Below are 17,083 nucleotides of genomic sequence, written 5' to 3'. Positions count from 1 at the left end.
GACAGCACCCAGGCCCTGAGTTCAAACCCCAGGACTGACAAGAAAAGGGGAGGGGGAGGAGAATTAAGTATAAAGGAAATACCCTAATCTGTTGAATTTGTTGAATTTGAAAGACAGGAAAATTTGTCATGTTTCCTGTTGCCCTTTTCTAAACAATGGAAGCAAATTCATTATATTAATTACATGTTTTATAAGTTTAATGACATTAGTCTTCTGTGGATTTTTTTTTGTGTTGGTTCTGGGGCTTAAGGGCCTTGGTGCTGTCCTTAACCTTTTGTGCTCAGAGGTAGTACTGTACTCGAGCTACAGCTCCATTTCTGACATTAGGTTTTTTTTGTTTTTGGTTTTGGTTTTTTTTGGCCAGTCCTGGGCCTTGGACTCAGGGCCTGAGCACTGTCCCTGGCTTCTTCCCACTCAAGGCTAGCACTCTGCCACTTGAGCCACAGCGCCGCTTCTGGCCGTTTTCTGTATATGTGGTGCTGGGGAATCGAACCTAGGGCCTCGTGTATCCGAGGCAGGCACTCTTGCCACTAGGCTATATCCCCAGCCCACTGACATTAGTTTTTTGATGAAAAAATTTTTTTGTCCTAGACCAGGTCTGGAGCTCCCTGTCTAACACTTGCTTTCTCTTTGGCTGGCATTCTACCACTTTACCTTGTCCTCCAATCCTAGAATTAGAACATACTTGGAACATATTAGAAAAGGAACTGTGTATATAAACTTCAGTTTTTTATTTTGGTTAATGTTTTCCTTGTGTTATTTCACAGATTATTTGTGTGGCTGGCTGAAAACTGGCCTTTTGGGATAAACCCTGCTTCCCAGGATCAGTTCATTCTGTATCCTTTCCCTCTTGACAATGACTACATTGACCTCTGAGTGCATAGATGAAAGGAATCCTGGGAAAATAACTTCCTAGGCAGTCCTGTACACAAGGCACACCAGAGGTATTCTCTCTAAGGGAAAGTTTAGTAATTTTACTTTAATCCCCTTAAGCTGTGATGGCTGGAGATCTGAATACCCTCAAGGGATCTTTTTTTATTTTCCCCTTGTACAGTACTTACCTTCTTATAAATGAAGACATCCTTTGAGAAACCTTGCCTTCCTTAGCCTAGAACTGATATCTTCCTGATATCTGCCTCAGTAGTAAATGGAGTTACTGGCTTTGAGCCACCATTCTCGACCTATAAAATTATTTTTGAAGAACTGCAAAATCATGAGACTTCAGTTCTAATTTCTGTGTTTAGGAAGTATTGTACTTTGGAGAACCATACCTGGAAGAGTATACTCTTCTTTTGATGTTGGTCCTGGGGCTTGAATTTGGGGCCTAAATACTGTTGCTAAGCTTTTTTTGCTCAAGGCTAGTGCTCTACTGCTTGAGCCACAGCTCCACTTCTGGCTTTTTTGGTAGGTTAGTGGAGATAAGAATCTCACAGACGGGGCTGGGGATATGGCCTAGTGGCAAGAGCGCTTGCCTCATATACATGAAGTCCTCGGTTTGATTCCCCAGCACCACATATACAGAAAATGGCCAGAAGTGGCGCTGAGGCTCAAGTGGCAGAGTGCTAGCCTTGAGCAAAAAGAAGCCAGGGACAGTGCTCAGGCCCTGAGTCCCAGGACTGGCAAAAAAAAAAAAAAAAAATCTCACAGGCTTTCCTGCCTGGGCTAGCTTTGAACAGTGATCCCTGGATCTCAGCCTCATGAGTAGCTAGGATTACAAGCATGAATCACCAGTATTTGGCATATAGTCTCTCTAACTTATTTGTATAATAATATAGTACTGATATGATCACCATTCTTTTTTCTTTTTCTTTTTTTTGGTGGGTGGGAGATTGGTGGTGGGGCTTGAACTCTGGGCCTGGGCACTGTACTGCTATTGAGCCACAGTGCCATTTCTGGTTCTCTGGTCAGTTGGAGAATAAGAGGCTCACGGACTCTTCTGTCAGGGCTGGCTTTGAACCATAAGCCTCAGATCTCAGCCTCCTGGGTAACTAGTATTACTGGCTTGAGTCACTGGCGCCTGGCCCATTCTTATTTCTTGTTAATGAGAAATACGAACACAATTAAATTAGCATAACAAATTGTCAGCTTAGTACAGAGTTCTTAATTTCAGTTCAGTTCATTGTGCAACTTCCTTTTTAACTTTAAGGAAACTTGTCATGAGTTTAAATCACATGACTGCTCTCTGAACCTGTTGAACATTTGACTTCACATTTGAACTTCAGCAAAGTTCATGGGGGGGTTTTTTTGTTTGTTTTTTTGTTTTGTTTTTCTTGGTTGTGGGGCTTGAATTCAGAGCCTGGCTCTGTCCCTGATCTCCTTCCTTCACTCAAAGCTAGTGCTTTATCACTTTGAGACACAGTGCAACTTCTAGATTTTGAGTATTTAATTGGAGATAAGAGTCTCTTGGGCTGCCAGGTGCGAGTGGCTCACGCTGTAATCCTAGGTACTCAGGAGGCTGAGATCTGAGGATCTCAGTTCAAAGCCAGCCTAGCCAACCTTGGCAGGAAACTCTGTGAGACTCTTAATGCCAATTAACTACCAGAAAACCAGAAGTGGCCCTATGGCTCAGTAGTGGTAGAGTTCTAGCCTTGAGCTGAAGAGCTCATAGACAGCGCCCAGGCCCAGAGTTCAAACCCCAGGACTGACCCCCTACCTTCCCCCAAAAAAAGAGTCTCTTGGGGACTTTTCTGCCCTGGCTGGCTTTGAATTGCAATCCTCAGATATCAGCCTTCTGAGTAGTTAGGATTACAGGTATGAGCCACTGGCTTGGAAAGTTCATGTTTTAAATAAAATGCTATAACCTTTTTCTTTCCTTCCTTCTTTCCTTCCTTCCTTCCTTCCTTCCTTCCTTCCTTCCTTCCTTCCTTCCTTCCTTCCTTCCTTCCTTCCTTTCTCTGTGTGTGTGTGTGTGTGTGTGTATTGGTTCTGGGGTGTGAACTCATGGCCTGGGCACTGTCCCTGAGCTTTTTTGCTGAAAGCTAGTGCTCTGCCACTTGAGCCGCAGCTCCACTTCTGGCTTTTTGTGGTTAACTGAAGGTACAATCTCACAGACTTTTCCTTCAGATCTTAGCCTCCTGAGTAGATAGGATTACAGTCATGGAACAACTGGTACCTGCCCTCTTCCTATTTTTAATTATGGAAAACTTCCCTGAAATTGCTGAATTTTACCAAGTTTAATGTGGTTTTACGTAACTTCAACTAATATTGTAGTTAACATTTTCTTTTCTACATCTATATTCCATTCCCATCTTAATTATCTAGAAACATCCTCTTATCACATTTCATTTGTCAATGTATTAGCTGTAGGGCTTTAAAAACATTATCAGCCTAAAAGAAACCAGTAGTAATCTCTTTTAGTCCATTATTCAATTAGTGCTCATTTTTTCCTAATTATGTTTGGTTTTTCTCTTCAGATCTACATAATGATAAAAGTAGTTGGTCAAATAGTATCCCATAGACTACATTTCATTAATCGTGTTCTGGTGGTATAATTTAAACATATTCCTCTATGTGTTTTCTATGATTTAATAGGTTGTGAGACTTCATGTTTCCTGTTTTAATAGCACAAGAGATGAAGTTTGTTATTTGGGCAGGAATATGCTTTATATGTTTCTGTAATATGGTATGTCTGGTAGCAGCAGATATCCATTATTATAGAAGTTCATTATTAATACTCCTTATTAGTACTAGTTCACTGTTTATTAGTATATTTATTAGTACTAGTTCATTATTTATTAGTACTATCCTAGTTACTTCAGTTGAAATGGTGTGGCTTGCTTGTTTTTGAGTTTAGGTGTGTTGTTGTTGTTGTTCATGGGGCTTGAACTCTGGGTGGGCGCTGTCCCTGAGCTCTTCAGCTCAAGGCTAGCGCTCTACCACTTGAGCCACTCTGTCACTTCTGATTTTCTAGTGGTTAATTGGAGATAAGAGTCTCACAGACTTTCCTGGCTGGCTTTAAACTGTGATCCTCAGCTCTCAGCCTCCTGAGTAGCTAGGATTACTGGAGTAAACCATCGGCGCCCAATCATGCTTTGAATATTTTTATAGAGGAACTTTCCTTATTACTAATTTCATTACCCTGAAACTAGTTCATATAAGAAAGAAAAGATAAATACCTGATTCTTTTCCTTAACACCTTTTTTTTTTTTTCCTGTCCCTGAGCTTCTTTTGCTCAAGGCAAGCACTCTACCACTTGAGCCATAGCACCACTTCAGGCTTTTTTGAGTAGTATATTGGAGATAAGAATCTCATGTATTTTCCTTCCCAGGCCCTCAGAGTAGCTAGGATTATAGATAGCTATAAGCCACCTGCCTCTGGCTACCTTTAACAGTCTTTGAAATAATGTTTTTAGTGGTACTCAAGCTTGAACTCAGGACCTTACATTCAGCTACTTTAGCCATACCTGTTCCAGTTTTTTAAATGCCTGGTTAAGTTTCTGCAGCCCTCTATACTTGGCCATCATTAATTTTTCTTGTTTAGCAATTTATGGTTTGTGTTTTATCCATATTCTTCTGTGTATATATGTCATCCCTCCCTCTTTCCTCTTCCTCTCTCATTTTCTGTCTCTTTGAATTTGGAGGCAGAGCATTAGGACATAGAAAACTGAAAGATGAAAGTTGCTTTTCAAAATTAGCAAAAGTTTTTCATTCACTGTGACTTAGAGAACCAAGTCTGTCTGGTTCAGAGTTGAGAATTTCCCTAGAGACTACTATGTGCCTGTGACATTACAGCCTATCATATATTTAAGCCACTTAAGTCTAAACCAAGTTCCTGATTCATTAAATAAAGTTTCATTCTTATATCCTAAGTTGATTAGAAAAAAATTATCTTCAAAAACATATCTTTAAAGTGACAGTAACATGAGTCACTCAATGTTATAAGGAAATTAAACATTTTTCTTGTAGTAAAATGTATCCATTTTTATGTTGAGCTTTCAAGGGGCTTCCTGACCACATGTTTTCAGTTTTAAAACACACACACACACACACACACACACACACACACACACACACACACACAAATGTCACATTGAAAGTAAAGCAAACATTTTCAATGTCAGATTTCCTGGAGAATATTAATTAACATCTGTACTGGTGATTTTTTTTTTTTTTACTATTATTCCCAGATCATTTGGCTAGTAGAAAAGGAGGAGAAAAATATCAGAGCCTAAGGAAAGATGGCTATTAGTGTCTGCATGTGCCAGGATTATCTAAGAGTTTTATGTCTATCTTCTTGCCTTGTATGTCCTGTAGGTCAGAGTTAGGGCCAAGATTCAAACTTTTTTTTTTTTGCCAGTCCTGGGGCTTGAACTCGGCCTGAGCACTTTCCCTGGCTTCTTTTTGCTCAAGGCTAGCACTCTGCCACTTGAGCCACAGTGCCACTTCTGGCCTTTTCTATATATGTGGTTTGAGGAATTGAACCTAGGGCTTCATGTGTATGAGACAAGCACTCTTGCCATGAGGTCATATTCCCAGCCCCAAGATCCAAACTTTTACCCTTCTCATTATGTAGCATGTGCTTCCCCCTCTTCCATAATACTTCTGTTGGCATAGAAAAGGATAAATTTAATCTGTTAAGTATCATTATGTTGGAAATAGAACTCATTGCAAATATTTTTGTTTTTCACTCTAGGGTATTGGTACAGCAATTGGAGAGCTGCCTCCGTATTTCATGGCCAGGGCAGCTCGCCTCTCAGGTGCTGAACCAGATGATGAGGAGTATCAGGAATTTGAAGAGATGCTGGAACATGGAGAGACTCCACAAGTAAGAATGGGTGGGGGGTGAACTGGAACACAGATCTTTAAGAAGGTTATTATTAAGATCAAATTGCTAATAGTTACTCTAAAGAACACTGCCTAAGAGAAAACAGAATGAAATATGACTTGTGGTAGAGTATTCAGAAAAGCTCAAAAATAAAAATGGTAAGAGAATGGTCATGTGGCTCAGTGGTAGAACACTTGGCTACCTGCTTGAAGTACTAGGTTTAGTCCACAGTAACACACACACACACACACACACACACACACACACACACACATACACACACGGCCTAAACCATAGGGAAGTTTTCCAAACAAATTAGTAATAAGAAGGTGAATTGCTCCTTTTTTCAAGGAGACTAAGTAGAGGGATGCAGTTTACAGTATTGTGGCTCTTTCACACAAGGCTGATACTATCACTTGAGCCATACCTCCATTTCTACTTTCTGATGGTTAATTGAATATAGTAATTTTGAATGTATCTCCCTAGACTGGCTATGAATCACAATCCTCAAATCTCAGATCACTGACTAGCTAGAATTATACATGTGAGCCACTAGTAACTGGCAGAAATCAATATACTCATCATGAAAATTTCAAAATTATTCAAAATTTCAATTATATGGACTTATCAATCAGTACGCAAAATAGAAAATAATTAAATAAAATAAATATGATTAAAGAGAGAAGAGGGGCTGGGAATATGGCCTAGTGGCAAGAGTGCTTGCCTCATATACATGAAGCTCTGGGTTCGATTCCTCAGCACCACATATATAGAAAAGGCCAGAAGTGGCGCTAGGGCTCAAGTGGTAGAGTGCTAGCCTTGAGCAAAAAGAAGCCAGGGACAGTGCTCAGGCTCTGAGTTCAAGCCCCAGGACTGGCAAAAAAAATAAATAAGAGAAAAGAGTAATTCATCAGTGCATCTTTGTGATCTTTTTCTTTTAAGATCAATAAAAACCATGTTATTAGGTACTTGAGTGAATTACTCAACTACAAGTCTAATAATAAAAGGTATTCTTTTTTTATTTTATTAATTGGACATAAATTTTTTTACAAGGTGTTGTGCAAAGAGGGTGCAGATACATAGTAGGGCAGTGTGTACATTTCTTATGATATCTTACAACCTGTTTTTCTATCCCTTGTCTAGGTCAGGTTGACATATATGCAATATACAATGTATCAAGAACATATACAGTATTCACAGACTTGGTCTCTACTGTCTCTCCGTCTCCCTTTGTTAACAGTCATATATCAGGGAGATCATGCCCCTTTGTTTTCTGTGTTCTAGGCTTGTCTCACTCAACATTATTTGTTCGAGTTCCGACCATTTCCCTGCAAATAACAATATTTCACCATTCCTAATCGCTATGTAGTATTCCATTGTGTATAAGTACCATATTTTTTGGATCCATTCGTCTGTGGAGGGGCATCTGGGTTGTTTCCATATTTTAGCTATTGTGAATTGTGCCGCGATAAACATGGTAGTACAAATGCCTTTTTGATATCTTGGATTTTGCTGTTTAGGATAGATGCCTAGGAGTGGTATGGCTGGGTCATAGGGTAGGTCTATATTGAGCTTTTTGAGAAACCTCCATACTGTTCTCCAAAGTGGTTGTACTAATTTGCACTCCCACCAACAATGGAGAAGGGTTCCTCTTTCCCCACAGCCCCTCCAGCATTTGTTGTTTCCTGAGTTCAGAGTATAGGCCATTCTAACTGGGGTGAGGTGGTATCTCAGGGTTGTTTTTATTTGCATTTCCTTTACTAGCAGGGATGTTGAGCATTTCCTCATATGTTTCTTTGCCATTTTTATATCTTCTCTTGTGAAGTCTCTCTTTAGCTCTTTTGCCCATTTCTTAATAGGTTTATTGGGCTTGGAGGGGCTTAGTTTTTTGAGTTCTCTGTAGATGACCGATATCAGGCCTTTGTCTGTTGCTGTGCTGGTAAAGATCCTTTCCCATATCGTTGGCTGTCTTTCTATTTTGGTGGCTATGTCCTTAGCTGTGCAGAAACTTTTTAATTTGTAGTAGTCCCATTTGTCGAGTCTTTCCCCTATTTGTTGTGCCCCTGGGACTACAAGTCTAATAATAAAAGGTATTCTTGATTTATTATTTTTTTTGGTAGAGTAGAGGTCTAGAAGTGATGTCCAGGCTGGGCCCAACTTCTGGACTTCAATGATCCTCCTTACACCTGTATAGTAGTTAAGACTGCGTGCATATTCCACTGCGCCAGTTTTATCCCTGATGTGAATGAAGAAACACACCCTGGAACTGTTGTAGAGCTGACTCCATCTCGATTAGGGAAACATGGTAGGAAATGTTGGGTGGAATAGAGCTGACTCCTTCTTGATTATTAGGTCAACCTGACCCCAAAATTCTGCTTCTGTAAATGGCTTGCTTAACTTGTTATTTGCTCTACCCCTTGTGTTAACCTCCTACATCTGTGAACTTACTACATGCTCTACCCCCTGCATCAAGCCCCTGCATTTGTGCTATGCTTTTATCTTTATAAACCCCTATTTGAGGACTGCTGGGGGCACGGTGGCAGCTCCCAAGTGTGTGCTATGTCCCTGGCCGGTCAGCCCGCTTTTCAGTGGTGTAGTTTCAGCTCCCAAGGCTGTGCTATGTCCCTGGCTGGGCAGTTTGCTTTTTGCTTCCCCATTTAACCACATCTTTTGCTTGAGACTGTCTCTGAGTCATAGACTCTTTGGGGGACGTGGACCCCCCCTCCCCGGACCTGGTAACAGAACATAGAAAGCCAATGGGTATCAGAGAAAGCCCAACCAAGTTTCTGAGTGTGGGATTAGTGCAATTTTCTTTCTTTTTTTTTTTTTTTTACAGTCCTGGGGCTTGAACTCAGGGCCTGAGCACTGTCCCTAAGCTTCTTTTGCTCAAGGCCAGCACTCTGCCACTGAGCCATAGCACCACTTCTGGCTTTTTCTGTTTGTGTGGTACTTAGGAATCAAACCCAGGGCTCCATACATGCTAGGCAAGCACCCTACCACTAAGCCACATTCCCAGCCCCACAATTTAGCATTTTTTAACCAAGATTCATAGAATAGAAAGTGAAAATTTGAAATTTTTGCTCCTATATTTGATTTAATTTTTCTTCCTTTTTATTTGTAGTTTACTATGAATTTCGGAGAGTGTTACAATTTTTTCCTACATTTTCCTGGTTTTAAACAATATGAGTTATATGGTATTTAAATTTTTCATTTATATTTTTGTTGTAGCAGGGATAAGATGGAAGACTTGATTATCTGAAAAAGTAGCAATGTTTTAATATATTAGTTAGAGAAGAGTTTCTTGCTGTTGCTCAACAAAGATAAATTTTTGCTTTTGTTTGTTTGCTAAAACTGTGGACTATTATTATATTCAAAGGAGAACTCTTTGTTATTCTGTTTTTTTGTTTTTCTTTTGTTTTTGGCCAGTCCAGTCCTAGGCCGTGAACTCAGGGCCTGAGCACTGTCCCTGGCTTCTTCCCGCTCAAGGCTAGCACTCTGCCACTTGAGCCACAGCGCCGCTTCTGGCCGTTTTCTGTATATGTGATGCTGGGGAATCGAACCTAGGGCCTCGTGTATCCGAGGCAGGCACTCTTGCCACTAGGCTATATCCCCAGCCCCGCTGGCTTCTTTTTTGCTCAAGGCTAGCACTCTGCCACTTGAGCCACAGCGCCACTTCTGGCCATTTTCTGTATATGTGGTGCTGAGAAATCAAACCCAGGGCCTCATTTATACGAGGCAAGCACTCTTGCCACTAGGCCATATCCCCAGCCCCTGTTATTCTGTTTTTAAATACACTGTCTTTAAAACATTTTTGTTGTTTCATTTGGAGATTTTGGAGTTTAAGTTTTGCTGTGTAACCCAAGATAGCTTCAAATTCCTTCTATGCTTTCTTAGAACTGATAGATGATAAGCAGCTGACAGATTATAGACAGTTAAGGACTTAAACATTTTCAAAGGACATAAGTTGGCTGGGGAAGTGGCTTAGTGGTAGAGTGCTTGCCTACTATGAATGAAGCCCTGGGTTCGATTCTTCAGTACCACATAAACAGAAAAAGATGGAAGCACTATGGCTCAAATGGTAGAGTGTTAGACTTGAATAAAAGAAGCTCAGGGACAGTTCCCAGGCCCTGAGATCAAGCCCCAGGACTGGCAAAAAAAAAAAGAAGAAAAAACCCAAAATCTTTAAAATGACATATTTTCAGTTATGTCTTATTGGTTATGATTTAAAAGTTCTTTAGCAATCAGTTTTAGGGGATCCAAAGTTTTTATGACATTGGTGCTAAATTTGCTCATAGATATATAGGTTTTGAAAAACCTCCAGTTTGGTCAGAGTGATAAAATATGGAAGAGTTAGATCAACTATAGTTAAGAAGAACAAATTAAGTAAAATGAATAATTATAAGTGGTCATTTAAAGATTGCCTGAGCAGAAAGAGCATGAGTTTGAGGCTAAGCTGAACTACATAGTGAGACCTGATCTCAAAAAACTAACCCAAACAAAATGAAGATTACTTTAGAGTAAGGTAGAAAATGTGTTTTTTATATTCTTGATGGTAAAACACTTTAGTAGCACAAGTTTATCAGCAGGAAAAGAAAAAAGACTTGGCACTGATTGCTTTATCATATGCCCTCCAAGTAGGTTAAAGGGTGCATATGAATTTTACTAAGAAATTGTTACTGGGTAACAATTTTAAAGGTAATTATTTTCCTGAATTTGTTTGACTAATGGTAAGATTTCATATAGATGCTTTGACAGGAAAAAATAATTAGAGCATGTATTTGTATTCTGATTCCTTGTGATTACTTGAATTACTTTTGTGACAATAGTATTGAGATTAGGCAGCATTTTTGTTGTTGTTGTTAAACTGGCTTTCATTTGCTCTTGGCTTACTATCATGTTTTCATTTGGTTTCTGTGGGAGGTAGACATGAATAAATGTAGTTTTCTATGTCCTTGAGTAATCCTATACTCATTTATAACAGACCTAAATAGCTGCTCATTTGCTTTATGAATTGCCTGATACAAAGTTAAATTATTCTTTGGGGAGGGGGGGTCAGTCATGGGGCTTGAACTCAGGGCCTAGGCACTTTTTCTGCTAGTGCTCTACCACTTAGAGACATAGTGCCACTTCGGGTTTTCTAGTAGTTAATGGAAGAGTCTCATGGACTGTCCTGCCCTGGCTAGCTTTGAACTGCGATCCTCAGATCTCAGCCTCCTTAGCAGCTAGGATTACAGACATGAGCCACCAGAGCCCAGCAATCTTTCTTTATTCTTGATTTCTGTTAACAGTATTACTATCCTCAACAATTAATGTGAGTTGTCTTTGATTCATTTCCTGTTACCAAGAAAATTAAAAAATCGCTAGATGTGATAATACATGTCTGTAATCCCAGACTAGGATTATAGTAAATTACTTGCAGTAAGTAAGATCCAAGACAGCCTGAGCTACATAGAAAGACCCTTAAACAAGTACATATTTAAATAAATAGTTGAATACTATCTTAGTCATATGTTTGCCTTCCTTGCCTCCCATATCCAATCAATTTTCAAGGCCTATAGAAATTATTTAAATAGTACTTTTTCCCTTAATAGTTTGTATTACACTTACTTAAGGCTGAAAAACATTTTAGCTGAATAAGATTATTATTCCTATTCAAAAATTTAAAGTTATTTACATTAAGTGAAAATATGAAAACCAAAAGATTCAGGTTTATAATAGTTTACAGCTAGTGACTTTTCTTTTTATGCATTGAAATGGATAATCATAGTAAAAACTTTCAATGGAAAGGTTCTTCAAAGAATGGTTCTTTTCATTTTTTTGACCATATCTGATCTTTTCAATTTAGACAATTAGAATTTGTTGGTTATTTAGGCACTTAGTGGTTTAACATTCTATTTATGCTGTTTTAGCACCTTTTCTTGTGAAGTATTTGCTATTGCCTTATACCATGTCATTGTCTGTTGGTTTTCCCTCCATAATATCTGTTTCTTTATGTGCACACAGATTTACGAAAAGCTTCATGATATAGATTGTATGAAACCAAACCTTTCATATACTTTAGTGCCATTTGAACCCTGTGTCAGTTGTTGCTAGAACCTGTTTTTGACTCTGTTGAACCTTTACTGGTTGTGGTTTGTCTGGCCATCACATGACTTCTCTGAAAATTCCCCCTCCCCTTCATTTCCAGTAAACTGTTTGAGCTGGAGTGAGTCAGAGTGAAACCAGCTTCCCTGTAACCACAGGGCCTGTTAAAGAATTTGTCAACGTGGACTCTAGAGGGTTTGCATTAAGCTTTGCAGTTACTGCTATGGTTTGTGTTGTGTCAGGAGTTCCACAGAGAAGCTTCCTGCTCTCAGGATCTCTTGCGTGCTTGTCTGTAGCTAAACTGATCAACTTTATCATAATAAACATTAGAGTGATGTGTTAAACACATTTCTTTATCATTAAAGGCCTTGTCAAAATCTACCAAGGCTTACTGTAACTATAGTTTCTCCTTTCACAATGAACCAACCACACCCAATAAGGCTTAGTGTTTGAAAAGGCAAGCCTGCTACGTCTTCCTTAGCTGGCTCATGATTTTACCACAAAGTGCCATCAAGATTAAGCAATTTTAAGTGGTCTCTTGATGTATTCTCTTGTAGAATATTTCAACTATTCACATAGTTGGGTTTTGGTACCAAAGGTTGGTTACTTGTATTTTGGTCAGCAAGAAAAGGTAGCACTTAAAACGTTGGTAGTCAAAATTTCTCAGCACACTTAGAGTGACTTATGATGGAATTCTTCATGCCTCAATTTGCTTGCTTTTTCTCAAGAGGCTTTTATTGTATTCTGAACTCCTCTAGCCACACCACTCCCAGAGTTTACTCTCATTTTTCTGGCTTTTCTATTTCTGAAACCCATTCCTACAGTATAATTGCAACTTAATGTGAGGCTACTGAATGGCCACTGGGAAGCTATTTTTTTTCCTTGTACTTTTTTTTTTTTTTTGTACCACTCTTGGGTCTTGAACATAGGGCCCACCACTCTCATTTAGCTTTAACTGGCGATGAATCTCAGGACTTTTCTGTCCTGTGCTGGCTTTGAACCTCAATCTTCAGATCTCAGACTCCTGAGAAGCCAGAATTAGAGGTGTCAGCTACAAAACATGGGCTATACATTCCTTTTCTTTTCTGCGTGTATGTGTGTGTGTATGTGTGTACGTGTACTCAGTACCTTGCACTTGCGAGGCATTCACTCTCTCACTCTATCACTTTATTCCAGGTCTGACCTAAAATGAATTCTCCTGCTTGTGTATTCATATGTTACTGACAATGACAGGTGTGTGCCGCTGTGCTCAGTTGTAATAACAGGCATGTACCACCATGCCTAGTCCATTGGTCCCATGCCACGTGACTGGTTAAGAAGGAATCTCACAAACTTTTTTTTAATTCTCTAATCTCTGCCTCCCAAGTACCTAGGATTACAGACTTGCCCATTTTTCATGTTCCTTTCTATACTTAAAGTTGTCATCTTTAGCTTGACTTATTTACTTAAACAATTGAGTAAAAACATCTCAATCCACCCACCTAAAATGTATCTCTGGGTGCTTTTTTTGTAACAATATTTATGTAGGGAGGAAATTCCAGAAAAAAATTGAGCTAGTTATTCACAGGAAAAAATAATAGAGTTTAAAATTGTTTATATTCTAGCTATATTAACTCTCAGTGATCAAATTAAAAAAGGAAAAAATCTGTTTTGATGCTGAAGCAATTCCTCTAATTGGAACCATATGATTTTCAAATGAAAATAAGAGATTAATACCAGTTTATTTTTAAAAAGCACAATGATGAATATTAAGGTATCTCTTCTTATTTTGTTGTCATATTTTTCTGTGTCTGCTTTATTTTCATCTCCACAGTTGTTTACAGATTGGAAAAAATAAGTGGTGGGTGAACTTTAGACTACTTTTGTTAACTAAAGAGGTTTGTTTCTGGTTTGTGTTTCAAACACGATTTGTATGATACCTTTAGAAAGTCCTCTTTCATCAGAACTTGGATTGACAGACTATGTATGCTTCTGTGGTTTTGCTTGTGAGTTTGCAAATGGATAGGATACTAAATAGAAACCCATCTTATTACTGCTGTGTGTCCTCCGGGGATTCTAGCCTAAAATCACAGTGTAGTAGATAAGGACTGTACAATAACTATTCACATTTCCTAGGGCAAAGGTGTTTTTATTTCTAATTAGTCAAGGTATTTGTTGTGATAGATCTATAGGGGTTTTTTTTTTTGTGTGTGTGTGTGTGTGCTGGTCCTACGGCTCTACCACTTGAGCCACGCAGCTCTATTTCTGGCTTTTTGGGGTAGTTTTTGGAGGCAAGAGTTTCATGGACTTTCTTGCCTGAGCTGGCTTTAAGCTGCGATCCTCAGATCTCAGCCTCCTGAAACACTAGGATTATAGGCATGAGCCACACAGATGACCAGCTACTTCTCTGTTTTAAAAGAGGTCTTTTTATGTGATCACTCATCATAAGAAAAATTTTTACCATTTGAAGATAAACATTATTTCATATACTTAAATTTAGATTGACATTACGAGATTCGATAATTAGTATTTTATAGATTAATTATAATTATTAGCCTTACACTTTTTTTCCTTAATTATAAATATCTTTGTTAGGGAATACATTATGACACAAAAATGGTACAGGAATATTAATAGTTCAAGGCTTAGTATTTCAAGTCAGTAGTAGGAATAACTATAACTCTACTTGTTTTTCTTTTAGTGTTTCTTGGAGAATTCTTTTTTTTTTTTTTTTTTGTGGCCAGTTCTGGGGCTTGGACTCAGGGCCTGAGTCCTGTCCCTGGCTTCTTTTTGCTCAAGGCTAGCACTCTGCCACTTGAGCCACAGCGCCACTTCTGGCCATTTTCTGTATATGTGGTGCTGGGGAATCGAACCCAGGGCCTCATGTATATGAGGCAGGCACTCTTGCCACTAGGCCATATCCCCAGCCCTCTTGGAGAATTCTTGTGTCTCTAATTCTTTGAAAAGTGATTGGTTGCATACAAAATTACAATGGCTGAGGGTAGGAAATGTAATTCTAACTATAATTTATTTTTTTCTGTGAAAAATGTAGAAAATGATAACCTGATTATAAATGTACGTTAGTATTTAGGGTAATATTAGAAAATGAAACAACCTTCCCAGGAACTTAAATTGTGAAACAAGTAAAAGTTGTGAAATGTGAATTTAGAGAAATGAAACTATAAAAAGGAATTTGCTTTTAGTTGTACAGTTTTTGAAAAAATGACAAGTCAGATCTTAGTACATTTTTCCCAAAATTATACAAAATTATTAAAATGGAATACTAATTATCTTTGGATATTTAATTTGAACATTGAATATATAACATACTAATATGTTTGGTGATCATTTTCCCTATTTTTCTTTTAAATACTGTTTATTGAAATATATTTTAGTTATATTTTTAAAAAGCAGTTTTTGTTTCAAATGATTCTTTTAAATTTTAGTAAAAAGAATGCTTTGGGGTAATATGAAGGTGTTCCTTGTGAATATTTAGAGTCAAGTTTTATTGACAAATAATGTACATAGAGAAAAATTCTCCCTCTATATATTTCAAAGCCAAGTGATAATATAAACATTTCAATTCATGAACAATATTATTCCAAAATTAACATTAAAAGAGCTACCATATTATAAAAATAAAACACTGAATTTTTTTAATAAAAATATTTTTAGAACACAGCACCGGTGACTCATGAGTAGCCAGCCAGTGAGTGGCTACTCAGGAGGCTGAGATCTAAGGATCATAGTTTGAAGGCAGCTTAGGCAGGAAAGTCTGTGAGACTTTTATCTCCAATAAACTATTTAGAAAAAACTGGAAGTGGCTCAAGTGGTAGGGTGCTAGCCCTGAGCAGAAGTTCAGGGACAGCACTCAGGCCCTGAGTTGAACCCCAAGACCAGGACTATCTATATATATATTTTTTCAATGTTATAGGGCACCAAGGAAAGCAAAATTAGAACTTTTTTTTACAATAAAAGACTAATGTTTCATGGTATTGCTTTGGTAGAGCACATGAAGCCATTGGATTCATTCATCAGTACCCACCCACCCCGAAACATTAAAGGAAAAAACAAAAACCCTTTAAAACTATATATATCAGTAAATTTTATTCGTGTGGCTTTAAAATTGCAATCAATGTAAAACAAATACAATAAAATATAGCTATATTTATATTTATGGAATATAAACATGAGTTACTTCACTGATACAAAATATTTTAGATTTGGAGCAAACACCAATCTAGTGCTTCCCTAAATTGTTTTTTATTACACTAACAAGGGAAAAAAGTCAAGAATGTATTTCATCACAGTATATATTCAGCAACTATTCATGTCTTTTAATAAAAACAACTTAAGATTTTGTATTAGTTTAATTTCAATTAGTATTCATAGACTGTTTAGTTTGTAATTTCAATTCTGAGAATATTGTGAAAGACTTGGAAAGAAATGGTAGGAACTGAAAGTAGCTTAGTCACTGTGTGTATGGAATAGATAAGAGTATTCATGAAATCCATTTTGGTAGATGACTTTCAACTTTTTTTTTTTTTTTTTTTGCCAGTCCTGGGGCTTGAACTCACTGACTGGGCACTGTCCCTGAGCTTCTTTTGCTCAAGGCAAGCACTCTACCACTAAGCCACATTCCCAGCCAAAACTCTTTAAAAAGGTACTTTGCTAATTTCCTTATATGCCACCTTTAATTCTTAAAATATTAGTTAAGGGAGGCTTCAACTATTTTCATTGGCATAAAGATTGGAGAAGCAGGGGCTGGGGATATGGCCTAGTGGCAAGAGCGCTTGCCTTGTATACATGAAGCCCTCGGTTCAATTCCCCAGCACCACATATACAGAAAATGGCCAGAAGTGGTGCTGCGGCTCAAGTGGCAGAGTGCTAGCCTTGAGCAAAAAGAAGCCAGGGGACAGTACTCAGGCCCTGAGTCCAAAGCCCAGGACTGGCAAAAAAAAAAAAAAAGATTGGAGAAGCAGGGCTGGGAATATGGCCTAGTGGCAAGAGTGCTTGCCTTGTGTACATGAAGCCCTAGGTTCGATTCCCAAGCACCACATATATAGAAAACGGCCAGAAGTGGCACTGTGGCTCGAGTGGCAGAGTACTAGCCTTGAGCAAAAAGAGGCCAGGAGGGGCAGTGCTCAGGCCCTGAGTCCAAGGCCCAGAACTGGCAAAAAAAAAAAAAGATTGGAGAAGCAGGGCTAAGAATGTGGCTTAGTGGTAGAGTGCTTGCTTAGCATGCACAAAGCCCTGG

The 17,083-nt window shown here is 38.5% G+C and overlaps 1 protein-coding gene across 1 annotated transcript in view; it reads left to right on the top strand.

Annotated features, from left to right (window-relative positions):
* Vmp1 (vacuole membrane protein 1) overlaps nucleotides 1-17,083 on the top strand; it is a 95,457-nt gene that overhangs the window by 42,562 nt on the left and 35,812 nt on the right. The window contains exon 7 of the mRNA XM_048365023.1: nucleotides 5,632-5,763. Coding sequence (XP_048220980.1) covers nucleotides 5,632-5,763 — 132 coding nt within the window. The remainder of the gene's footprint in view (nucleotides 1-5,631; nucleotides 5,764-17,083) is intronic.

Source organism: Perognathus longimembris, chromosome 17 (assembly GCF_023159225.1).
Source record: "Perognathus longimembris pacificus isolate PPM17 chromosome 17, ASM2315922v1, whole genome shotgun sequence".
NCBI lineage: Eukaryota > Metazoa > Chordata > Mammalia > Rodentia > Heteromyidae > Perognathus > Perognathus longimembris.
The sequence above is the reverse complement of the archived record's forward strand: the minus strand, read 5'-3'. Positions and strand labels throughout refer to the sequence as shown.